Genomic DNA, 26,273 nt, shown 5'->3' on the forward strand with positions numbered 1-26,273 from the left:
TTTTCCAGTTTCGGCTCTGTTCAGCCACGAAGCTACGGCCCTTACTTTTCACAAAACACAGACAAAAGCAGAAGCAGAAGTAGCAGCTAGAGCAACACAAGCACAAACAAAACTGAAAAGCAAGGAAATAGTTTTCGATTGTTGATTTGTTTATGGAAAAGCAAAAGCACTTCTTCCACTTAAATCAAAGAAAAAGAGATATCATTCTTTTCTTGTTACAAGAGCAATCACTTTTCCCCACTCCACACCCAAAGCATCTCTCACTCTCCTTTCCAAAAGGAAAAATGGCTTCTTCTCTAATTTATTATACTAAAACAATACCCAAACATCGCATTCGAAACCTTTGGATAATTTCCATTACTTCATTTTTCATTAGCAAAGGAAGCAGCTTAACAGTAGTTCTGGCTTGGATATGGCCAGTTCGAGCGGGACGAAGAATGAGGGCGGCCCGCCTCGCTCACTTTCCCGGAGGATGACACGGGCTCAGACTATGATGGTGAATTTGCCTGATGAAGATACTTCTGCCTTGGATAGCGAGCTTGTTCCTTCTTCTATGTCTGTTATTGCTCCCATTCTCCGTGTCGCCAATGAGGTGGAGAAGGAAAATCCTAGAGTTGCTTATCTCTGTAAGCTTCTTTGCCTTTTTCTTTTCCTCTGTTTCCTCATCAAATTTTTTTATTTAGTAGTAGTTCGGACTTCTAATGTTGTTGAATGTGAATGAATATGGAAAGTTGGAGGTTTTAGATAAGCAAATTATACCTTTCTAATCATTATAGAGTAGAGAAGTGACTACATAATAGGGCATTGAGATTACTTTTGCTATCCAGTAATTCGGCTATAGCCATGGTAGTTTTACGTATTTGGATGTTTTGAAGGAAAAGGATGCTTATGAGTTGGGCTAGTTTCCATAGGAAGGGCAATTATTTGTCTGCTCTTTGTGTTTTAATATGAATTACATATGGCTTTATGTAATTGATGTCAACGTTCAATTTTTGGTCTTTTTTTATGGGCTTCGGCTAGGAGTGGTTTATTTCAGCAAAGAACTTCCCATTTGTTTGTGTTCATGTGGAATATGCTATGAAATGGATGATAAAGAAGAAAAAGTCTTGAAACTTGGATGTTATAATATTCCTGATTTTCCCTTTCTTTTTCCATTCTTTTAAAATCTTCTTCGTTTTCTTCTTTTCCTCTTTTCACTTGATATCCTGTCAGGCAATTCAGCTTCTCTTCATCTGAATTTCATGCAATTAAATTGAGTTGCATTGGCTATCTTTTATTATTGTTGATTGAGCTTTTTGTTCCAGAAAAGACCTTACATAGTGGTTCTAAACGTATCTGGAGTCTATGTTCCATGATTTTTCAGACATTTTTCTGAACAGTGGACAAAGTAATTTGAAAAAAATGTTTATAAATATTTTTTCAGTAGTCATCATTTCTTATTGCAGCCAATTTTTATTTCCTCACCATGAATCCTTTGTTGTGGGATAGGGATATTTTAAAGCAAAGACTGACAATGTGTTTGCCATAGAGATATTATTATTGCTACTTTCCATGATGCAGTTGATCGCTGTCCATCTTGATTTCTTTACTGATTTTGTGGAATTACTGATTACTTTTTCATGTCTTATCAAATAGCAAAAAGTTCCTGTCACTTACTCTTTTTCCCTTACATTAATGTGTTGTCTAATTAGGCCGCTTTCATGCTCTTGAGAAGGCTCACAGGATGGATCCAAACTCGAGTGGACGTGGTGTTCGCCAGTTCAAGACTTATTTGTTGCATAGGCTTGAGAGGGTAAAACTTATGTGCTATAATCTACCTCTTTTGTTGGAAATAATACTTCAAAGTCATAGCTTGCACATTGCAATTTAAGGCTTTATTATTTGAAAGGTAGAATAGAGTCGGAAATTGTTCAGACAAGCATTATTGATGAAGGGAATGGTTCAGAATCTCATATAAATGAGAAAGGGACAGGAATGTGAATTGTGGACTGTTCCCAGTTCATATTTGATGCTGAGTTTCAGGTAAACTTAGGGAGGGAAGAACTTCAGACCTGAATCATATCAAAATCTTCTTGCAAACTTGTAGACAAATAAAAACATTATAAGCTTCATAGTTAGTATTCCTCATGCATCAGAATCATTGCTCCACAGATATCATATCTATTTGCAAATTACATCACACATGCTGGACTTCATGAAGTTTTTGGCCTTTAATTTTTCATTATTTTTCAGTGAATATTCACATTGCAGTATCTAGAATAAACTCCAATTAAATTTGACAGTTGCGAAGGTGAGAAATGATTTAAATCAGTTTTTCTTTCCTGTAGGAAGAAGTAGAAACACAACGTCAACTTGCAGGAACTGATCCAAAAGAAATTCAACTGTTTTACCAGAAATTCTATGTGGAAAACATACAAGAAGGCCGATATGACAAAAAACCGTGAGTATTGATTTCTAATTGGCGTGTTTTCCTTTTTATACACTGATCAAATCTTCAAGTTTTTCTAAGCACATGTGGCATCTTAATCTTTTTTTTTTTTTTTTTTTTTGCCAACTGTTGTAGGGAAGAGATGGCTAAGATTCTTCAGATTGCAGCAGTATTGTATGATGTGCTGAGAACGGTGGTACCTCCATCAAAAATTGATAATGAGGTTGGAGTTGCTTGCTTTGATATTTGGGAACTAGATCTTAAATCACCTATTTGCGTGGAATGCAATTAAAAGCGTCTTAAATTGATCTTTCTTACCCAGACACAAAGGTATGCCCGGGATGTTGACAGGCTAAGGGAGCAATATGAACACTACAATATTCTTCCATTATATGCTGCTGGGGCAAAACCTGCAATTATGGAACTTCCTGAGGTTGGGCATGTCAAGTGTATCTTATTTGCTACTTACATTTGTTCTGAAAAAGCCTATAATTGCTCATGTTTATTACTTTTGTTCCTTAAACATGTAGATCAAAGCTGCACTTAGTGCTATACGTAATGTGGATAATCTTCCAATGCCAAAAATTAGCTTGGCACGTGATGCCTCTCATGACTTGCCTAAGGAAAGGGTTAAATCAGTCAATGATATCCTTGACTGGCTTTCTTCTGTTTTTGGCTTTCAGGTAATTTTCACATTGAATTCATTTTTTCAGTTCCTTTTCATATTTGCATCTATCATGTCATAGGCTTTGGGTCTTTTGTTGGTGATCCAGCTTTACTCCTAGACTAATTATATAGGCACCCAATAGTTCACCTTTAAGCAGCCAAAGGGAAATGAAGGCTTGAATTTTACATCATCCTAAGCACAGAAGTTGCTCAGACCATGTGGGTGGCAATGTCACTACATCATAAATATTGTTGTTTTTAGTGTGAAAAGTATGCAGTGTTACTAAAATTCATAATTTAGGGCATAATAGATCCCTTGCAAAGTCTAGGGTGCCACAAGTTTTTTTCTCGAAAGGTACAGGGGTGAATTTATATAGCTGGCCTTTTTTAAAAGTAAGGTAAACATGGCGATGGGCAGACTACAAGTAGAAATTATCAACAGAAATCAGCATATCTCTCTTGAATGCTCACAGAAATCTAATGTTACCAGGCCACTGCCAGACTAATTGCTTCCAAAGGCATTGACACATTTGAGGTTGTGCATGAATAAAAAAAATCTGTGAACCATAGTCTTCTATAGAGCGACACCATCTTCAATGTTAGTAATATCTTTGTAAATGAAATGATAGAAACAAATTAAGATTGAGGGTTTTCCATCATGGAGGACATTAAGATCAGAGACAACCCTTAAAGAGATTCAGATTTGTAAAAAAAGAACATGTTTCCTGTGATTTTGTATGTCTTGTCAAATATCTACTGGAGCATATAACCTAGATTTCATTACTATTCTTCAGCATCCACACAAGTTATGTAGACAACCTTTTATCATCTTGCCAACTATATGAATTTGAGGTTTTTTATCTGATTATAAATCTTTCTTGCGTAGATATTATATGAATTGCAATGAAATAAATATCATTTTTTCTAACTCCATGATATTGTCTTTCTTGTTTTTTTGGGGAACGAAGAGAGGAAATGTTGCTAATCAGAGGGAGCATCTTATATTGCTACTAGCCAATATTGATGCAAGGAAAAGGAGTCATGAAAATTATTCTGTGGTAAATCTTAAATGAAAATTGCTGTTTTCTAGCTCTTCTCAAAGATATTCTACTATTTTCTCTGTAGTCCTTGTCAAAGATATTCTGCTATTTTCTGTGGTAAAATCTTAAATGGAAATTGCTGTTTTCTACCTCGTTTCAAAGATATTCTAATATTTTCTCTGTAGTCCATGTGGGTATCCTGGTATATTGTTCATTGAAAATTGATAAGGAACTTATTGCAGCTTGATAGTAGTACCATAGAGCAATTGATGGATAACATATTTAAGAATTATCGTTCATGGTGCGATTATTTGCGATGTAAATCAAATCTTAGGTAAGTGATTTTGCCAACATTAGTGTTTCTTGAATTACAATAGGTATGACAACTTATCAGGTGCTTTACTTTTGACTCTGCAGATTTCCTCAAGGTTCTGACAGACAACAATTAGAGCTTATCTACATTGGACTTTATCTTCTCATATGGGGTGAAGCTTCAAATATAAGATTCATGCCAGAATGCATCTGCTATATATTCCATCACGTAAGTTTTTATTTTACTTTCTTTTAATGTTGGGTTTGATTATCTGTGGGCATCTTTCTCTTTGTATTTGTTTTTCAAGCTTAATGATTGTGAAATATGGGAGATTCCCACGTGATTCAAATATACCAGAAATAGTGAGTTGTGTTTCTTTTGCATGTTATTTGTTTCCATTCATGACCTAATACCTTTAATTTCATTCGTCCTGTCAATTGTTTCAAGGATTAATAATTAAAAAAGTGCTTAACTGTTTTCCAATTTGCAACTATCACTCGTACTCTAGAAATGATTAATTTTTTGGCTTGTACCTCAGTTTTTAGGGTGGAATCTTTGACAAGTCAAGGCAATCCATTTATTAAATTGAAATATATGCCCATAGAAGGTTGAATCTATGATAGTAGGTAACCAAATATACCGTGTGCATTATTTTATCGTTTTATAAGTTGATGTTTACATGTTTGAAATGGATTTAGGTGTGCTATAGGCTAAATTTTGTTATTTCTTGTGTAGGCACAAAATTGCGAATTGAGAATGATTTTTTCCCTTCTTCCTCTTGTTCCTTTTTCTTTAAACTTTTGCTTTAAATTAATCTTCATAGAACAAAATTTGATATTTGTAATGAGAACAACTCTCTTGAATTGAAAAATGTTTACAAATGTTACTTTTAGCTTGTTGCTATACCATGTACTGTAATGGCCATATTGTTCATTGAATTTTTGATTTTGATTTTTTTTGTTTTTTGAAGTATTAAAGGGTTTTAAATACACAAAAATCTTGTTTAATTTTTAGATATTTTAGATAATGATTGAAATTTGTATAATGTAATTTTGCATATTATACAAATTTTTATGTTTTTTTCAAAAATATGGAATTAATGCTTAATCAAAGTTCATATTTTAAATTAAATGCATATATATGCTAATTTATTTTCTAGGATACATCATTAACTTGTAAATTTAAAAAACTTATCAAAATGATTTTAGTTATTCTATTCTTTAAGTTTGATAACTTATCATCAATTTGACACCAAAATAGCTTGTTTTTTTTTAATCATCAAATTACTTATAATATGTTTGTACCCTTATTAGAATGGACTTTTTTTTTTTTCAAATCCATAATCCAGACATTTTAAGTTGAAAATTGAAAAGCAAATATGTAGGCTGCATTTGCTTCAAGGTTGGAAGTGTGCTTCCCCATCTTTCACTTTTCATTATTTTGCTAAATTCTTTCTTAGTCATTCTATGTGAATTCCAGAATTGTTTGACACTCACTTTATAATAAGGATCTTTCTGGCAAAAGGAAGTGTCAATTCTCTCTATGGCACTGTTCCAAGCTTATAATAGAATAAATTTCATAAGTATCCTGCGTGGATCCAATACATTAACCTTTTTTGTTTCACATCGTCAACTATTAATGCTGATTGTTTTCCTTTATTTACAAGATGGCAAATGAGGTGTATGGAATATTATATAGCAATGTGCATCCTGTTAGTGGAGAGACATATGAAACTGCAGCTGTTGATGAAGAAGCCTTTTTGAGAAATGTTGTAACTCCAATTTACATTGTTTTGCACAAGGTAAATTTTAAATTCTAGCATCTTCGAATTCAGAAGTTCTTTTTTAATTAGTTAGGGAACAGGTTATTACTTTTGGCTTCAGTATGGCATATACTTTTGAAGCTTTTAGGGATCTTTCTCTAAGCATTACCTGACTGGAATCCAAGGTGTTTCTTTTTAGGTTGCTTTTATGTTATTATTTGCAGTTGTTTGTGGAATCTTTTATGATGAACCCTTGTCCTTGCGGAGTATTGTGCTCCATTCTTTGTGATACAGTTTCTTCTTCATCAAAAACATCTTCAATAAAATCTATTGCTTGTGTAATCTCTTCTATTGTCCTTTGTGGCAACCCAAGAGGGAGGGTGAGTTGGGTTATATGAGGAATTTCAAGAAAACCTTAATATTGCTTGAATAATGGTCAAGGGAAAGAGAGAAAGAGACAATAATTGTAGATGTTTGGCTCCTAACAAGCCTGCATCCTGTCCTCAAGGGCCTCCTTGACTTTCTATCAATCATACTTGATCTTATTCAATGTGAAGATGTGAAGATCAAATCCTTACAAATTACACTTGCCCCAAATTGCTAACTCTAGTAATTTGTTTTACAATATTGCACAAACAACCAAATGCAGTTAATACCTCAGCAAACACTCTCTAATTAACTTATAAATTGAGATACTACACTCAGTTTCAAGCTCACTTGCAATAATAGGGTCAATTAAAGTTGAGGGAGAGAAGTAGCTGAAAACTAGTTGGGGCTCTAAATTAAGGCTCAAAAATTGGTTGCTGTAACCTTCTTTTAGGTTCTTAACTGGGATATTTGTGAGTTCTAACTGAATTAGAGCTGTTGGAATGTATTAAATTTAATTTTTTCCATTCAACCTCCCACAGCTAGTCATCATGGTATTCTGGAAAGATTGATTTGACGTGTTGATTCTCAATTCAATGCGTTGAAACCTAGAATTGACACATTCAATCCTAAGCCCTCATCAGGCTAACTGGTTTTGACATGTTCATTCTCAAATTTGACACATTGATTCTAATAAGGAAAAATTTTTGGACCAAAAGGTCTCCTATGGACTTATAGAAGGAATTTTGTGTGAGAGAAGGGGTTCCTAACATCCAAGGCCTGGACTTATAAAACATTGATTTGATGTGTTGATTCTCAATTCGATGCGTTGAAACCTAGAATTGACACATGGAAATCTAAGCCCCTAAAATAAAGCATCAGAGCTAACTGGTTTTGATGTGTTTATTCTCAAACTTGACATATGGATTCTAACAAGGAAAAACTTTTGGACCTAAAGGTCTCCTGTGGACTTATAGAAGTAATTTTGTGTGTGAGAGGGGTTCATGATTTCCAAGACCAGGTCATTGTGCCACGCAAGACCTAGAAATCAAGTTTACAATAGAGATAAAGTACAATTGTTATTGAGCATACAATTAAAAATTTTTTTTATAGCTCTTGGAGATTTCTTATCCTTGTATCCACTTGCTTTGAAAGAAATAAGTAGCCTATTGACTTCCCCAGCTCAATTTGTTGGAGGTCTACAATGCTTGCAAATTTACATCTTATACAAACACTTGATTTTCTATTACTAGCACATTTAATTACTTATTATCATCAAAACAATTTGGTGTCAAACTTGTGGGTTCAACATCTTTATTTTCCATTTTTATTTTGAAAAATGAACTTATTTCATGTGAAACAGGAATCTAAAAGAAACAAAGGAGGCAAGGCAAGTCATTCAAAATGGAGAAATTATGATGACTTGAATGAGTACTTCTGGTGAGAATCTTGAACAGTAAATTCTGTTTGTATTCCATCAGATCAGGCCACTAGCTGAACTTTTTCTATGTGTTTCAGGTCTGATAAATGTTTTAGGCTGGGGTGGCCAATGGACCGTAATGCAGATTTTTTTGTTCATACCGATGACACGCTGCATACAAATGAGGTTTGTGTCTGTCTCTCTTCCTGGTTAAGGTTTTTGCATGAATCTTTGTGAAAGTACATGGATGATTATGACTCAAAAAATTGGAAATTCTTTTGTCCAACTATTGTTTATCCATGATTTGTAGTATAATGGTCAAATGATTTTTCAGCTGGTTACTTTTTTTTGCCTAAAGTATTATACAGCGATGCTATTATGATTTATAGTTGCTAAAACGTAAACGTTTGATGTTTTATGCTTTTGTAAGTCCTTTCTTTTTCTTTCTTTTTATTTTTTACCTTTGTTATATCTCCTCCAATGTTATTGTTTCCTTCTATCCTTTAATTTTTATCTTGTCAAATAAAATTTAAAAGGTGAATATTTTGCTTAAGTCAAGGGGTTTTTGTTTGGTTTGATTCTTCAAAATGTATACATTAATCAGTCGTTGTGAAAAAGAAGCTAAACAAGGCTTTGTCTACTAATTGGTGTGTTGTGTATGACAAATATAATTCTCATTTTCTTTTTTCTTATGATTGATTGCTCGAGACTCCAGTAATTTTATAACATTGAGAAGCTGCAGATGGGCATGCTGGCCCGGGCCTGAATTCAGACCAGACCAGACTCTTCTTTCTTTGAGCTGCTCCCATTGTCTATAGTTAGAGTTCTTAATGTTTCTGCCTTAATGTGATTTTTTACAGAGATCTAACCAAGCGAATAGAGGTAAGAGGAAACCTAAAACAAATTTTGTTGAAGTCCGCACCTTTTGGCACCTGTTCAGAAGTTTTGACCGAATGTGGATATTCTTTATATTGGCTTTCCAGGTAAATTAAATGTTACTTGAATGTTTGTCGGTAATATTCTCAAGGCAAATCAATTGTCTCCTACTTTTGTTTCAGGCTATGGTTATCATTGCATGGAATTCGTCTGGATCAATTACTGATTTTTTCAGTGAGGATGTGTTCCGAAGTGTTTTGAGCATCTTTGTCACGTCTGCTTTTCTCAATTTTCTACAAGGTATCTCTGAAATTCTGGTTAAATTCATCTTGGCCTGTTCAGTTATCTGTTATCAGCTTGTTTAGTTTTGAAAATTTAACCAAAATATCAATTCATTTTTTTAAATAGTTTGTCATAATTCTTTAAATTATTTCTCTTAAATGAAACAATTTAGAATTCAGCTGTACGTCCCAAGAATCTGATCCCTCTTATTTTCTTTTTCTTTCATATCTGTTTGTTTGTATTCTATACACTCAGGAGCTCATATTTATGGCATTCTTTTGATTAGTATTTAGAAATTACTTTTTTATTTTTCTTTTTTTTCCCAACTCCAGAATGAATCCAACTTGAAAAATCACCAATCTGTTTTATGGCTTAAAGAAAATCCCAATTAAAAGCCAAGAAACTGAAATAACTGAAATAACTAAACTTTTTATGTTGTTGTTCGATTATTTAATTTATATATTATTCAGTGTCATTTGGTTATTCATTTCACTCAATGTCATTATTGTAGCCATACATTATACTCAATTCAGTTTACTGGAACTAACTGAATGCACCCCCACTATATCTGGACATCAACTAGATCAATGAGAGCTTTGCAATTATAGTAATTTCTGCTATTTGTATTTTTATTTTAACTGTAAACAACAGTTTCAAGCATGGTAGCCAGTTATATTTGGTTTTGGTGATTGACTGAGTTGCTTTTGGTGTTTCTACATCTTCTTTGTTATCTGTCTTGCAGCTGCTCTGGATATAGTTCTTAGTCTTAATGCCTGGAGGAGCTTAAAAGCCACACAAATACTGAGATATCTTCTGAAGTTTGCAGTAGCAGCTGTGTGGGCTGTAGTTCTTCCAATTGGTTATTCCAGTTCTGTGCAGAATCCAACTGGCCTTGTGAAATTCTTTAACAATTGGGTTAGGGATTGGCAGAATCAGTCATTTTATAATTATGCAGTTGCAATTTACTTGCTACCCAATTTGTTGGCTGCTCTACTGTTTGTGCTTCCACCTTTACGGAGAAGAATGGAGCGTTCAAATTTTCGGATTATTACATTTATTATGTGGTGGGCTCAGGCAAGCATACTTATGTTGCTACTTCTGATTAGACAAACTATTTTTCTGGTTCAGTTGATAATTTTTAGTGCTGATATTTTCTTCTTAAAAAATTTGACCTGGGTATATCTTTATGTGCAATTTTCCATGCTGCAGCCAAAACTATATGTGGGAAGAGGCATGCATGAAGATATGTTCTCACTTTTGAAGTAAGATAAATAAGTGCTTTTGTCTGTAATGATGTTTTTAGTTTGGGATTAAGGGCTTTGTTGTTGTTGTTTGTAATTATGTTTCCCTTTTATTTTATTATCGGTTCTTTTTCTTGTTTTTTTTCCCATTTTTTTTTTTTTTTGGGGGGGGGGGGTGATGGTGTTTGTGATTTGCATTTTCCCTTTTTTTTTTTTTTTGGGGGGGGGGGGGGGTGGTGTTTGTGATTTGCAACAAGGAAGTTGCTCAATTTGGTGATAGTTTTGGGTTGATTTTATGTTTCTAAATTGGGATGTCTAAAATGCATTGATGCTGCTATACTCAGGTTTTTTACTTCCACTAACTTATTTTCATTTTCCCATGCTCAGGTATACATTGTTTTGGATCATGCTGCTAATCAGCAAGCTAGCATTTAGCTACTATGTGGAGGTTTTTACTCAAATATCTATCTTATTTTGATATCCCCTAGCATACAGCTCTCATGCTAACCTGGGTTCGAAACTTCAGATGCATTATGTCTGCACGCATTGGTACAACCAAAAACAATTTCTACCCAAAACTTCAAACATTTTTGTAGTGCACAGTTCTAGGTATTTATAACAAATTCAATTAATTTTATGCAAGTCAGAAGTTGATAAAGAAGGTATCATTTTATGCCATAGAAATTGAAAATTGGCTTATGGAATAGCACATTTCTTGATAGGTGCTTTATGCATAAGTTTTGAATTATGAATTCATTGTAAAATGGGCAATTGAGGATTAGTTCATGCTTGAAGGAACATGAGAAGGAATAGTATTCAAGCCACTAAGTGATATTACATGTTTCCTAAATATATCCTCTTCTGTCCTCAGAAATAAATACCTTGCTATGGGAAATTAGAGGTGTGAGTGTTGAACTTTGCTGACACGCAGCTGATGGAATTTAATCTATTTTCAAGTATTTTAGTAAATTCAAAATGGCTGCTGTCTCAAGTAAAATTTGTGTGGTATTTTTTTCAAATTTTTTTGGAAACTGTTAAGAATCTAGGCTCTAGAAGCAATTAGTCAAATTCAACTAACAATTGGGCTTATAATGAGTTAGGCTCACCTTTAACACAAAATAGCCCGTTTTGGTTGGTTCACCCCTATTAGCATTTACTCAATTTATATTTATCTGGGGGATCACCTGCATACCTCTACACTCCCCCCTCAAGTGACAATTAGGTCACTTGACAAGTATACGATGGCCCAACATGGGTCCATCAACGTATGACTCAAATGGGAACTTCCCTCATGCAATGCAGATTCGAGTCCCAGGTTCTAATACCATGTTAAGAATCTAGGCCCTAGGAGCAATTAGTCAAATTCAATTAACAATTCATTTAATAATTGAGCTTATAATGAGTTGAGTTTACCTTTAACACAAAATGGCCTAAGCCATTTTGGTTGGTTCAACTTCCCCATCATATGCCATTTACACAATTTATATTTATCCAATGTGGGAGTACCCACATACTTTTACAGAAACTCTTTATTCGCAAACTAATTTAACAGGAAACATAATTAAACAAACTAGTAAATTCTGATAGGTTCCTAATAAACAGACGGTTTTAATTCTTTTTAGCCATGCCTTGGATGCGTTAGATTCCTATTTATTTTCATGTAGAATGCTTATTTTCTTGTATTATTTCTCATATATATGTTATTAACTAGTAATTTACATATTCTGTCATTAGATACTTCCTTTGGTTGGGCCAACGAAGTTGATCATGGATATGCATATTGATAATTATCAATGGCATGAGTTCTTTCCAAATGGTAATATTTCATTTTTGTGACTTTCTTTCCTTTTGTGTCGTGTCTATAACTGCACCAAGCTTATGTTTTGAAACTTCTGTAGTTACGCATAACATCGGTGTTGTTATTGCTATATGGGCTCCAATTGTGCTGGTAAGTGTACTGCATGACATTGTGACATTTGAAAATTTTCTCACTTATGCTTTGGTTATGATAGTATCTCTTATATATTAGGTTTATTTTATGGATGGACAAATATGGTACTCCATCTTTTCTACTCTTTTTGGTGGGATTCATGGAGCCTTCAGCCATTTGGGTGAGGTAATTGGCTGTTTGTTGCTCCTACAATTAAATAGCAAATATAATCTCTTGTATTTATCCTGAGGTTTTATTTATAATATATTTTACAAATATCATTTATCAGGGTTTCAATCGTCTTAATAGCACTAAACTTTTTGCAATGCCCAGATACGAACACTTGGAATGTTACGGTCTAGATTTGAATCTGTGCCTTCAGCTTTCAGTCGCCGCCTTGTCCCATCATCAAATGATGATACTGATAGGAAACACCTGGCGGTAGCAATTCTAACTGATACACCTGTTTGATCTTTGTTTTCTTTAGTTTTATTATATGTTCCAGGTGCAGCTACATTTTATATAGAAAATATATATATATATTCGGGAAATTTTTTTAGTTTTCTTTGTCTATTTTATTTAGCACTTGATTAGAATATTTTTGTTTTGTTGCCTAAGTAGCATTTCTTGATGGCAGGATGCGTCCATTGAAAGAAAAAATATTGTAAACTTTTCTCTGGTGTGGAATGAGTTCATCAATTCTATGAGAAATGAGGATTTAATCAGCAACCAGTTGAGACCTTTACACAAAATTTCTTCAATATGTATGATGTATCATACTTTCTGTTCCTAATAGTTTTTGTTCTTACTTTGCAGTGAAAGAGACTTGCTTCTTGTACCTTATTCTTCAAGTGATGTGTCTGTTGTCCAGTGGCCTCCTTTTTTGCTTGCTAGCAAGGTGAAACTGAAACTGTAACCCATTATTAATGTTAATTTTATTACTCAACACAAATCATGTATAACTTATTCCTTGTTTGGTTGACATGTTAGATTCCAATAGCATTGGACATGGCAAAAGATTTCAAGGGAAAGGAAGATGCTGACTTATATAAGAAGATGGATGACTATATGCGTTCGGCAGTAACTGAGGCCTACGAATCATTGAGAGACATAATATATGGCCTTCTGGAAGATGATGCTGATAGGAAGTAAGGGGCCTTTATCTTATAAGCTTCACACCTATAAAGAGCCTGTGATGCAACCTGGGGATAACTGACTGTTAAAAATTAAAAAAAAAAAAAAAATTGCTGTCATAATTTTTTTCCCTCCATAGAAGCCTCATAACGGTTCTTTCTGTTTTTGCTTGCTTTCTCTGCTTTTCTTCTTAAATAGGATTGTAAGACAGATTTGTTATGAAGTGGATATGAGCATACAACAACACAGATTTTTGAATGAATTCCGGATGAGTGGCTTGCCTATGCTCAGTGAAAAGTTAGAGAAGTTTCTAAAAGTTTTGGTAGAATGCTTTCTTTGTGGTTCCTTTTTTCCTTTTCATTTTCATGTATTCTAATTCAATGAACTTATCATCATGGTCATTATCAGATTTATCACTCATGCTAGTAATATGTTGACAGCCATCTGGTTATGAAGATGTTGATGCGTACAGATCTCAAATAATAAATGTTCTCCAGGATATTATAGAAATTATTACTCAGGATATCATGATTCACGGTCATGAGTAAGTTCTGAAAAATTTCAAATATGCTGTGGATGTGAAAATTGGTTTCAGTATCTTGCTAGAATAACCGTCATAATTATATTGTTTTCTGTGTTTTCTGTTGCGGCAGAATCCTAGAAAGAGCTCATCCTACCACTATAGATGATCATAATAGCAAGAAAGAGCAGAGGTTTGGAAAGATAAATTTTGGCCTTACACAAAACAAATCTTGGAGGGAGAAGGTAGTCTTGATACTCAATTATGGCAGATATCACCTTGTCATTTTGTATGCAAATCCTATGTTAATCACATATACATCTCTACGAAGGTTGTTCGGCTTCATTTGCTTTTGACCACAAAGGAATCTGCTATAAATGTACCTTCAAACTTGGATGCTCGCCGCCGTATCACTTTCTTTGCAAATTCCTTATTTATGAACATGCCAACAGCTCCAAAAGTTCGAGACATGCTCTCCTTTAGGTCAGTGATTACAAAACCATTCTTTTAGGGTGATAACATTATAGATTGTCAAATGGAAATAGATGACACATAGATAACATTGATTGTGGGTTATAGCTGCAATATATTCAAAAGGGAAAAGATAATATATGAAAACTATGTTCTGGTATGTTTATAATTAGCCATTTGCTTTGCAATATACTTATGTTACATAATTGGATTACATGCTTCCATACAGAGATTGTCCATTGGCCAGAAAACAGATGGTTACTTATTTTTCATTTTTTGTTTTTTCTGACATTAAAGCATTTTATGATATATGGCTAGTGTTTTGACTCCATATTACAAAGAAGATGTTCTATATTCTGATGATGATCTTCACAAGGAAAATGAGGATGGCATAACAATGTTGTTCTACCTTAAGACAATATATCGTGGTAAGTTGAAGATCCATTGCTGCATTATTACTCTTTTATTTTTGTCCTAGGTTCAGCTTACTAACGCCCCAACTTCCAGATGAATGGAAAAATTTTGAGGAACGAATGAATGATAATGAACTTAATTACTCTGCCAAAGAAAGAGCAGAGTGTCTTCGTCAGTGGGTATCCTACAGGGGGCAGACACTTGCTAGAACAGGTTTGAGTAGTTTTTATTTATGCCCTATCTTGACTTGGTTTCATGTCTGTTCTGCATCTCTCTTAACTAATATCATCTATCTATTTATTTCCACCAGTGAGGGGAATGATGTACTACAAGAAAGCTCTAGAAGTTCAATGCTCCCTGGAATTCACAGGCGACAATGGTTTGTGATTTTGCACAGATATTTTGATGCAATAATGAATATCAGGGTTTGACTATGTTACATTCTCTGTATAATAACCTAGATGGTATTTTTGTGGGCAGCAAGCCACACTAAGGAATCAAGTGAAACCTATCAGTTTCATCAGAAGACTTTTCTTGATCATGCACAAGCTCTGGCTGATTTGAAGTTTACCTATGTTGTTTCATGTCAAGTTTATGGGACCCAGAAAAAATCTACTGATGCTCGAGATCGAAGTTGTTACAGTAATATTCTTAATCTCATGTTAACGTAAGTTAAAATCACTCTTGCATCTAGTGTAAGCAGTTCTTTGCTCAAATCTGAAAGGTTGATGGTATCTTTAATTTTGCAAATTTGCTTTAGGTATCCATCACTACGAGTTGCTTACATAGATGAAAGAGAGGAGACAGTGAATGGAAAATCTGAGAAGGTTCACTACTCTGTTCTCGTCAAAGGATGTGATAAGCTTGATGAGGTATGGAAACTAACTCCTCTTTCATGCGGAATTTGTTTGCTTCCCATTTTATCTGTTAAAGTTTAATAGTTTTAGGTGGCAACTTCCAGTTATATGTATCAATTTGATACTATAGTTAAGCATTGTGAATTAACATTTTGCTTTGAAAAGACACCTGTGGAAAGTGATTAATTGATAGATGCTTGATCACTATCTTTGGGGTGAACTATGCAAAAGAAAAATTTTTAAAAAAATTAAATTGCTTCTTGAGTGTGAATTTTGTTGAGCAATATGCACAAGTTCATTACTGCTATGGGTGATTCATTTTTCCTACTTTCCAATTGAAATCTACAATTTATTTGTCTCTGTAAATGAGGAAGCAGAGATACATTAATTGAATCAAGTTTTTTCTTTTCTTCCCTTTTCTTTTTTGGAAAAACAAGTAATAACTTGTTTGGGTTGTAGGTTTCTAAGGCCACATTCGGCAATATTAGCTGTTGTAATAGCTGTTTTACTAGCTATTGACTATTAGATATTAACTATTTGTAGTCAGCTGTTAATATATTGGTTTAAAGTAGAAGTTGTTTAGTAAAAATAGACATTCGATTAGCTGTTAAACGTAAAATAAATTTAAAAAAGTCAATTAATTTTGTTAAAATGTTTCATAAAACACTCCCTAGCAATCTCTAAACGCTATTATAAATATTATGTTATCGAATAATATAATTAACAAAAATAGTGTCTTGATCCTAGCTAAAGTGTTAGATGCTACCTTAAAAGTTGTTGCTAACAGAGCCTAACATCTAATTGTTGGAAACGAAAAGGTTTTGTACCTTAAAACATTTTTTTTTATTTTTATTTTTTAAAAATAAAGCATAAGCTAATTTTGAAAGGCTGCTGAACCTGGCAGGCAATTGGCACTAACCTTTATCATTCTTATCTGAAAAGAAAATTTATTAAGAAAGGAAGCATATCATATCATGGAGGGTAAGGTATCCTCTTGTGCCATCGAACTCAACAGGAAGCAACAAATTAAAATTAGATTAACAAAGTAGATATCTAAAATTCAAGCTGATAACTACAAATGATGTTCCCTGGAACTACATGCCCAGAAAAAGCCAATATATATATTATATCACTCAAGGAGGAAAAAAAGAAAAAGAAATGGTGAGGGCAAGCCTGTTCTCCTGAACTGCATTATGTTCAGTATCAGATGTTTGAATTCTTATTTGTTTTAAAGATGGTGCAGTGGTGACAAGGTTATATTGGAATACATTTTCCAAGCGTGTCAATCAATATTCCTGCTAACACCTTGATTTATCTTTGATTTTTACTGGATTTTTAATCTGTTTTGTAAATTTTTTTGATTATTTGTAAGGTTAAGCGCAATGATGCTTACCTATCCTTTATTGCTTATTTTGTTGGACGGGTGAATAAATCACTGCTCTAAGGGAGATTTATTCTTTGAAATGTCTGCATTGTTGTTTATTATTCTATTTTACTCCATTGACCGGGACCATTTTAAGTGGTTTAAAATCTAATTTATAGAAGAGCATCAGCTAATAGATGAGAAGCACTGGCAAATTATTGAGGATGTACGGTAGGACTCCTATATTCTTTCATGATGCATTGTCATTACTGTCATGGAAGGTTGTTTCTTTATGGGATTGTCGGTGTTGTGAAATTCCCATTCAGATTTTTCTTTTTTTCAGGTGGTGATTGCATTGACCCGATTTGTTCTTTCTGGATTCTTGATTATATTCTCTTTTCTACTGGGAGTGAAGTGATGGAATAACTACAGAAAAATGAGAGAGATGTCAGTGAGTGGTATAGGAGATACATTTAGATACCTAGTGGATTCTGAGACATGGTTAATCATGCTTTACTTGTTGAAAATTTGTGAAATTATAAACAAATGGTTAAGAGATCTTGAATTGCAACTTGTTTGCATAAGCTCAAATAGATTTTAAAGATATATTCAAGGAGATAGTATATAAATTAAACTTGTAACTCGTATGAATAATCATCTATTTCAGTATATTGAATCAATGACAAGAATATATATACAAGTAATCCCTATACTATTTACGAAAACAAATCCTAGTCTAATAGAGGAAATCCCTAGAAGCATGGGTATATACACAACTCTATATTTACTTCCCTTAACAAAAACCAAACTTTGTTAGATACCAGAATTTGTTACATTGTTATGAGGATCCATAGAGAACTCTATTTGATTGTATTTATGAGCTCTCCAAATTATAGTACTTTCTAGCTGATCTTGAATCCTAATGTACTTTAGGCTTAGACTTGGGTTAGCAATCTGCAACAATCCCTTGGCCTCTAAAAATTACCAATGGCTGAATTTTGATAATTTGGCAGTCAGTTGATTGGAATTTTTTTTCTAACTCTAACCCAGATGCATCTCCAAATTTTAGGAAAAAAATTGTGATTTAGTTGACTGTTGATTGCTATCATTTGCAAGTTGCTTTGTATTTCTTGTGTAAATCCGAAAAACCTCATCTTATTGTGGCGTATTTACATGGCTAGGAAATTTACCGAATCAAGCTCCCAGGTCCACCAACTGAAATTGGTGAAGGGAAACCTGAAAATCAAAATCATGCCATTATTTTCACTCGTGGAGAAGCCCTTCAGACTATAGACATGAATCAGGTTGCTTCCACTCCTTTTCTTTTTTCCTTTTCTTCTTAAATTGTGTTAGAAAGAAATTCATTGGGCTTGATTTTGTTTGCAGGATAATTACTTTGAAGAAGCTTTTAAAATGAGAAATGTGTTGGAAGAATTTATAAAATCTCGTCGTGGGCCACGGAAACCTACAATTTTAGGTCTAAGGGAGCACATATTTACTGGAAGGTCAGCCTATTTTTGAAATAAAGAAAGTATTTTTTTCACACTTTTGCGCTTTTATGGCTAGTTATCGCTAGATAACGTGATTCAGCACATAAAATTAAACTTTTTAACACTTTAGTTTGAAGTTATTTGATAACTTCTATCTACATATTATTAAAGTTGTAATTCAGTTAAAGTACTCTAGATCAGTAGGTAAAAGATTTTTTTAACTTAAAATTTTACAAATTGAATCTGCTCAGTATCAGGCTGTTAAACAACTTTGAATGTGCTCAGCATCTTAACTTTCTTCTTGTAAAGCCTCATAAAATTGGTCCTTTGATCGTATGAGTAAAAAAAAAATCAGACAAAAAAGCTTCCAACCATTCTAAATATACAAATGAAATAAGGCCTCGCAAAATATAAATATTGCTAATTCAAATAAAGTATAATCCCATCTTACTAAGAATAAATAATATAATAAACATACTTGTGAGCATGCTAATCCATTTAAAACAAAATAAACCATAACAAAAACATAGGTCTAAATTCTACGCATTTGCCTGAGTGAGTGGTTAGTGATTCATTGATACTGGATATGTCATCACTGTAAGTTGATATCTTGTTGAATATTATTTTTGACATTACTAAATTTATTATGGTGAATTACTAGAGCTTTTTAGTGTCAAAACAACTACAGTGTGATAGGAAAATGAGCCAAATGGAGTTAATTAAATATTAGAAGGTATGCATTTAGCTAATAAAAGTTGATTTTTATGTATTACCAAATAGGTTTACTTAGCTACTGAGGTAGCAAATAGCTATTTCCTGCCCTCAGACAAACAAAACTAACACCCCTACATATTTTTATTTTATTTTGTATAGAACTCTATTTATATTTGCGTTCTGAAAAATCAATTATCAATTATTTAACAAGAATATTTTGAATCTTTCAGGTTTAGAACTCATTATTAATTATAGAATTATTTATTTTTATTTTTATTTTTTTGGAGAAAAGCCAGATTGAACTTGAAACCAAGTTGTGAGAATTTGATGTATTGATTTAATTAGTACCCAAATAATGCCTGTCCTTAGAAGTTAGGATGCATGCTTATTTCTTTTCTTTTCATTTCACAGTGTTTCATCATTAGCTTGGTTCATGTCCAATCAAGAAACCAGCTTTGTAACTATTGGCCAACGTATTTTGGCTAATCCTTTGAGGTAAACTCACTAATGATTGGAATGTACATTTAGATTGATCCTTCCTCTTGTTAGGATTTTTTTTTTTTTTTTACTGTTTCTTTCCTATTGTTTCTTCTTGATTATAATTTTCAAATATGAGAACATGATCGTGAAGTCCTACAAGCAGATGGTTTATCACTTTAGGGGAGAAAAATGAAAATAAAAATTGCTCTTGGTAAATCAAGTCTCATTTCCCAATGAGAAACATGTAATGCCCAAAAATATCTTGACAGATATTTTTCTTTTATCTTGAAAAGAACTTTTATTGCAAGCCAGGACATGTGGATTTGAATTAACTTAGTTAAGCCATTAAAACTCCTCAAACCCTTGTTCTCAAATAAATTCAGAAATTCAAAATAAATGAAAGCTTTAAATATAAGAAAACTTTGTCCTGTGAGTTTTGTCATGGTGTCAAAAATGCACTCAAATCATGTCTCAAGAATGCAGTATCCTTCTGGACATGATAATGGCTTGTGCAAGTTTAGAGTAGCTTGTATTGATACCTCAGCAGGATTTTGGAATATTATAGAATGTCTCACTGAGTCAAATGTAATTACTAGTTTTCTGTTAAGGTAAATAGTCTTAAATTTTCTAGACAAAATATCACAATATCTTATATATTGCAAATAATTGTTAACATACAAAGTAGGTTTTTCTCAATAAATGGGTCCTTGGGATTATATTTGAACATTAAAGTTAACTTCAACCATTGCAGAGCTTGATTTGAATTGAGCATATTTTATATTCAATACTGCAAACTATGAAGTTCCAAAGGTAAAAGTTACATCTTTAGCCTGTTTATAGTATTTTGCTTTTGTTATGGTAGATATTAATACTTAAATATTTTTTGACTTTAATGGTGAAACTATTTTCATTCATCAATGTAAGTATAATTCATCAAGATTTTCCTGTGTACATGATGCTTTTTTTTTTTTTTGAAGACTAACAATCTAAAAATTCTTTATGGCAATATTTTACTAAAGAATTGTTCTTGAAGTAAATATTAGCACTATCAGCTTGCCTTTGTTTGCTCTAAAGTTGGAAGTTGCTTTTTCTCAAATATTGGAAATTTGGCATCTGGATCTGTTTTTCATAAATTTTCCTAGTTTGTTTTCAGTATGTAATTCTTTAATTATTTGCTCAGACTAATGATGCTGCGGTTTTGAAAATCTCCATGCCTGAAAAAAAAAAAATTTCAAATAGTTCAATCATTAAATGGAAAAATGAGAACATAATTTAATAGAAGACATATATATATTTTTTGATCCATTTGACATTGCTTTTTTGGGAGTAATTCAGAACAGACAAAAATGATTAATGATCGTTTACCATATTATCCTTCATAGTACCACTAGCTTGTTCATGTGACTCTTTCAACTCAAACTTAACATTTGGGCGCTCAGGCTGATTTACCTTATGTTGAACTACATGTTTTGCTTTGGCACTCTTCTTACCATCATCAATTTTTGAACGGCATGCAAAGCCTGAAAAGGAAAAGAACAATTCCATAAAAGAAACTGAGTGCAATGAATACATTGTGATGCTACTTTTCTGTATTAACATTCAGTTAATTATGCCCAAGGGAACTATGAATCAAAAAAAAAAAAAAAAAAAAAAAAAAAAAAAAATTGTGGATTAATTTATGAAGTTACTTGCAATGTCGTCTTTGTTCATGGCACTTGGCTGTTTTCAGCCATGATCTGCATTTTATGCTCTCAACTTTGGATCCAACTTAATATATATATATACATATATATATATATATTTTGTTACATTACAATTATATTATTGCGACCTCAGTGCATGGATCTTAAATTATTTATCTTATTATTTAAAAAAGTAATTAATGTTTCATATAATTTTACAGGGTGAGGTTCCATTATGGTCATCCTGATATATTTGATAGGATATTCCACATAACAAGGGGTGGCATAAGCAAAGCTTCAAAAATAATAAATTTGAGTGAGGATATATTTTCAGGTAAGTTTCAGTTCATCTAATAGTTACGGACTAATAGTTATAATGTGAAGGTTAATCATGTCCATCCCTTCAGGGTACAATTCAACATTACGAGGGGGATACATAACACATCATGAATATATCCAAGTAGGCAAAGGGCGTGATGTGGGAATGAATCAAATATCATCTTTTGAAGCAAAGGTTGCAAATGGAAATGGGGAGCAGACACTTAGTCGTGATGTTTATCGACTTGGACGCCGATTTGATTTCTATCGAATGCTATCATTCTATTTTACAACAGTTGGTTTCTACTTTAGTAGCATGGTATGTTGGACGATCCCTAACAGTCTTTTGTGAAATTAATCTTTCTCTTCTAACTAGTTTTTCTTTTAGCTTCAAGTTAGAAATTTTGGTCAGTGGGGTCACAAATATTTGTCATATTATTAGTAAAATATTTAATGGTATTAAAATAATTAAATGTTATTTATTATAATATCTCATGCTAGCATAAGACAATATGTATAAAAAAAACACAAAGGAACTTCTAGTTAATAGATGTAATATTGTTTTATAATTTTTTATGACACCATTTTATACTTTGAAATTGTTGTTTAATTGTCTAATTATCATTGTCATACACATAATTTTCAAAGTATGTAATTAAATAATCATTTATTATTATTATTATTATTATTATTATTATTATTATTTATCAATATTGTTTATTTTCAAAATTATCAATATTATTTATTATAATATTTCATGCTAGCATAAGACAATATGTATAGAAAAAATACAAAGGGGATTCTTGTTAATAGATAGTTGTAATATTGTTTTATAATTTTTTATGACACAATTTTATACTTTGAAATTGTTGCATTAATTTTTTAGTATCAATGTTATATGCATCATTTTCAAAATAAGTAATTAATAATGATTTAACAATTAATTTTTTATTCAATTCTTAGTCGATTTCTAGTGGAAAATTTTAGAAATTCGTGAAAATACCACCTAAAATATACACAGAATCGATTTTTAGTGGAAACAAAACCTAAAGACATTATAAATTTTTTAAGATAAAAAATTAAAATCAATTAAAGTTTAAGAACACTTAACAATTTCAGTGTGGTCGCCACCTAAAATAATTAGGGGTTTTTTTCTGTTCCATTTGTCTCAGTATTTGATTGCTTGTGAAATCTTCAATTTTATGGAAGATGTGAGCATCTTTTGATAAGTTGTAAAAGAAAGTATATAATTGATGGGTGGTAGAATTTTGTGCTGACGGAATTCAGATGCTAGTTGTTGCATCTTTATTACTTTGACTCATTAGTTGTCAAAAAACTTATCATTTATTAAACAGTGAGCCTCCTTAATAACTAGGCTCTCTAATCCTTGCCAAAGTTCTCACCTCTTTTTTCCTATACTCCCGACCTTGGTCTCTTTACCTTCCAAAGAGCCGTGTAAAATCAACAAATGACTAGATTGCCCCATTAAATCTTTTGTAAATTGGCTGTGGTGAAATTAAATGGGATAAGCTTTTTCATTGGTAAAAGCATTTCTTTTCAGTACTGGCAATCTCCTCAAAACAATGACTTAACTTTTGATGCTTTAATTGAATCTTTGTCATCTCAGGTAACTGTGCTTACTGTGTACGTATTCTTATATGGTCGTCTATACATGGTAATGAGTGGACTAGAAATGGAGATTCTTACTAACCCAAGCATACGCCAAAGCAAGGCCCTTGAAGAAGCCTTAGCTACTCAGTCTGTTTTTCAATTAGGCTTGTTGTTAGTGCTGCCCATGATCATGGAAATTGGCTTGGAGAAAGGGTTTCGCACTGCTCTGGGTGATTTTGTCATTATGCAGCTTCAGTTGGCCTCCGTATTCTTCACGTTCCAGCTTGGAACTAAGGCTCATTATTATGGGAGAACAATTTTGCATGGTGGTTCTAAATATCGAGCTACTGGTCGTGGGTTTGTTGTTTTCCATATGAAGTTTGCTGAGAACTACAGGACTTACTCGCGAAGTCACTTTGTAAAGGGATTAGAGCTGATTATACTATTGGTCTTGTATGAAGTCTTTGGGGAATCATATCGCACTTCAAATCTTTATTGGTTCATCACATTCTCCATGTGGTTTCTGGTTGGATCCTGGTTGTTTGCTCCTTTTGTGTTTAACCCATCTGGTTTTGACTGGCAAAAGGCAGTGGATGATTGGACAGATTGGAAGAGATGGATGGGAAATCGTGGTGGTATTGGTATCCCTCCTGATAAAAGTTGGGAATCCTGGTGGGATGGAGAGCAAGAACATCTCAAATATACAAATATAAGGGGGCGGCTGCTAGAGATAATCCTTGCATTTCGTTTTTTCATCTATCAATATGGCATTGTTTATCACCTCGATATAGCCCACCATAACAGAAGTGTTCTGGTACAATTTAATTTTTGTAATCCTATTTACTATTGATTCTCTGATATTTGCAACCATGTTAGAGGCTTTGTTACTAACTTTTTTTTTTCAATTATTGTAGGTTTATGGACTTTCCTGGGTAGTTATGATAACTGCTCTTTTGGTCTTAAAGGTATGTCCATGGAACTAAGCTATAGAAGTAATTTTCAACTAATAGGCATCTATGAGATTACTTTATTTCAAATTCAGCAGAAATGAGAATTTCCTCATCTTACGATTAAACTTAGAACATTGTGTTTCCTCTTTTAAACTTTTCATTCATTTCTTTTTGTTTCCATTTCCACTTTCGTGGGATACATACTCACTCTGTTTAATTGCTGCTATCAGATGGTATCAATGGGTAGGCGAAGGTTTGGTATCGATTTCCAGCTTATGTTCAGGATTCTCAAGGCTCTTCTTTTCCTTGGCTTCATGTCTGTCATGACAGTCTTGTTTGTAGTATTTGGACTCACAATAACAGATCTGTTTGCTGCAATCCTTGCCTTCATGCCCACTGGGTGGGCCCTTCTTCTGGTGAGTTGCTTATTTTATGAAATTGCAGTATACTGTGGGATTCTGCTACACCTATATGCTAGTGAATCCTTAATATTAACCCTTAATGTGATTTTTAGCTGCAAAGATGAACACGATCAATGATTAAATGGATTTTTTTTTATTTATTTTTTTATTTTTTATTTTCTTGTGTTTGAAAGATCGGGCAAGCATGCAGGCCGTTGTTCAAGAGGATTGCATTCTGGGATTCAATAAAGGAGCTAGCAAGAGCTTACGAGTACATAATGGGGTTATTAATATTCATGCCAACAGCCATTTTGTCATGGTTTCCTTTTGTATCAGAGTTCCAAACTCGTCTGCTCTTCAATCAAGCTTTTAGCAGAGGCCTTCAGATTTCAATGATTCTTGCCGGAAAGAAAGATGGAGCTGATGCTGGAAAAAAGGATAAGACATAAACTAATTTGTACTTGTAACTGTAAGATAGTGACTGCCTTCATCATATTTATTTATTTCATTTTCTTAATATTTAATTATATATATTTTTTGTTAGATTAACATTTTTATTATTCTTTTTAATTTCACATCTAAACCATGATTCTTATTACAAATAACCACCTTTACCAATTCAAATTCAATCACGAAGAAATTCTTATTAGTTGTGGATAATTTTTGTCAGTAACTATTTCTATATAACTTTAGCCTTGTTCAGCAACTTTTAGCGTAGATTTTAGTGTTTTGAACAAGTTAACATACTATTGTTATTAGTTAGTGTTTGGTAAGGAAAGCTACTATGTTAACACTTGGTGTTTCACAATAATTAGTAGATAATTTTTTGATACAATTTATTAAAGTGATACAATTACTTTTATAAAAGGTAATAGCTAATAATGAAGTATTAATATAAGTATTTGAAATAACAAAAATTAACCGTTAATAATAATATATTTGTTAAGAGAATAAACAAGAATGTTTAAGATATACATTTATAAAATTTATATAGCATAATATATGTGATTTGAATTTTTTCTATACAAATCAAAGTAGGCTTTCAAAAAAGTAAAGTCGATGAAAATGATTTTGGGTTAAATAATTAAATATTTAATAGTAATTAAACAATCATTTTTATTTAAAACTAAAAAGGAATTTAATACCTATACAATAAGTAATTGATTTTTCTTTCATTCTAGCATTCAATGGCTAAGTTTTAAAAAATAAAATCTAATGGTCATGCTGCACTGTAGTTTGTTACTCGAAATAATTAATCTATATTATATATAAAAGTGGTATAAGCAGGAGAATAATGAGATGTCCGATATTGTCCTTGTGAAATTTAAAATATCCTAAAATAATTTTAGTTTTAACCAATTAAAAATTTTTAATATAAAAATATATAAAATATTTCAATAATTTAATTGGATGTTTTTTTTTTTTTACTTTTTTTAATAGATAAATAAATATAGATAAGTAAGCATTTAAAAATTTTAAAATTTTACTATTATTATCTTATTGTGTCCAATTATATTTTATTTCATTATATTATTATGTAAATT

The 26,273-nt window shown here is 32.5% G+C and overlaps 1 protein-coding gene across 1 annotated transcript; it reads left to right on the forward strand.

Moving 5' to 3' along the window:
• CALS7 (glucan synthase-like 7) lies at positions 1 to 25,272 on the forward strand. The gene is made up of 42 exons (XM_089719899.1): positions 1 to 626; positions 1,692 to 1,792; positions 2,328 to 2,440; positions 2,564 to 2,651; positions 2,751 to 2,861; positions 2,959 to 3,111; positions 4,063 to 4,152; positions 4,377 to 4,468; positions 4,552 to 4,675; positions 6,114 to 6,248; positions 7,939 to 8,015; positions 8,094 to 8,181; positions 8,856 to 8,978; positions 9,054 to 9,171; positions 9,896 to 10,227; positions 10,363 to 10,415; positions 10,782 to 10,842; positions 12,129 to 12,210; positions 12,293 to 12,342; positions 12,424 to 12,510; positions 12,658 to 12,765; positions 12,962 to 13,056; positions 13,141 to 13,222; positions 13,315 to 13,472; positions 13,657 to 13,780; positions 13,899 to 14,002; positions 14,112 to 14,223; positions 14,310 to 14,461; positions 14,768 to 14,877; positions 14,957 to 15,076; positions 15,174 to 15,242; positions 15,344 to 15,530; positions 15,624 to 15,735; positions 18,265 to 18,387; positions 18,470 to 18,588; positions 19,699 to 19,782; positions 21,671 to 21,783; positions 21,857 to 22,086; positions 23,395 to 24,192; positions 24,293 to 24,343; positions 24,559 to 24,744; positions 24,924 to 25,272. The coding sequence occupies exons 1-42, from the start codon at positions 413 to 415 to the stop codon at positions 25,176 to 25,178; spliced, it is 5,784 nt and encodes a 1,927-aa protein (XP_089576025.1). The 5' UTR covers positions 1 to 412; the 3' UTR covers positions 25,179 to 25,272.
• The last annotated feature ends 1,001 nt before the right edge of the window (positions 25,273 to 26,273 follow it).

Source organism: Jatropha curcas, chromosome 4 (genome assembly GCF_041381405.1).
Source record: "Jatropha curcas cultivar XTBG-Jc1 chromosome 4, XTBG_Jcur_1.0, whole genome shotgun sequence".
Classification (NCBI taxonomy): domain Eukaryota; kingdom Viridiplantae; phylum Streptophyta; class Magnoliopsida; order Malpighiales; family Euphorbiaceae; genus Jatropha; species Jatropha curcas.

Coding starts and splice junctions, on each gene's coding strand:
- CALS7 (XM_089719899.1), top strand. CDS start 413: ATGGCCAGTTCGAGCGGGACGAAGAATGAGGGCGGCCCGCCTCGCTCA. Junction 12,343..12,423: donor TATGGGCTCCAATTGTGCTG/GTAAGTGTACTG, acceptor CTTATATATTAG/GTTTATTTTATGGATGGACA. Junction 21,784..21,856: donor GAGTGAGGATATATTTTCAG/GTAAGTTTCAGT, acceptor CCATCCCTTCAG/GGTACAATTCAACATTACGA.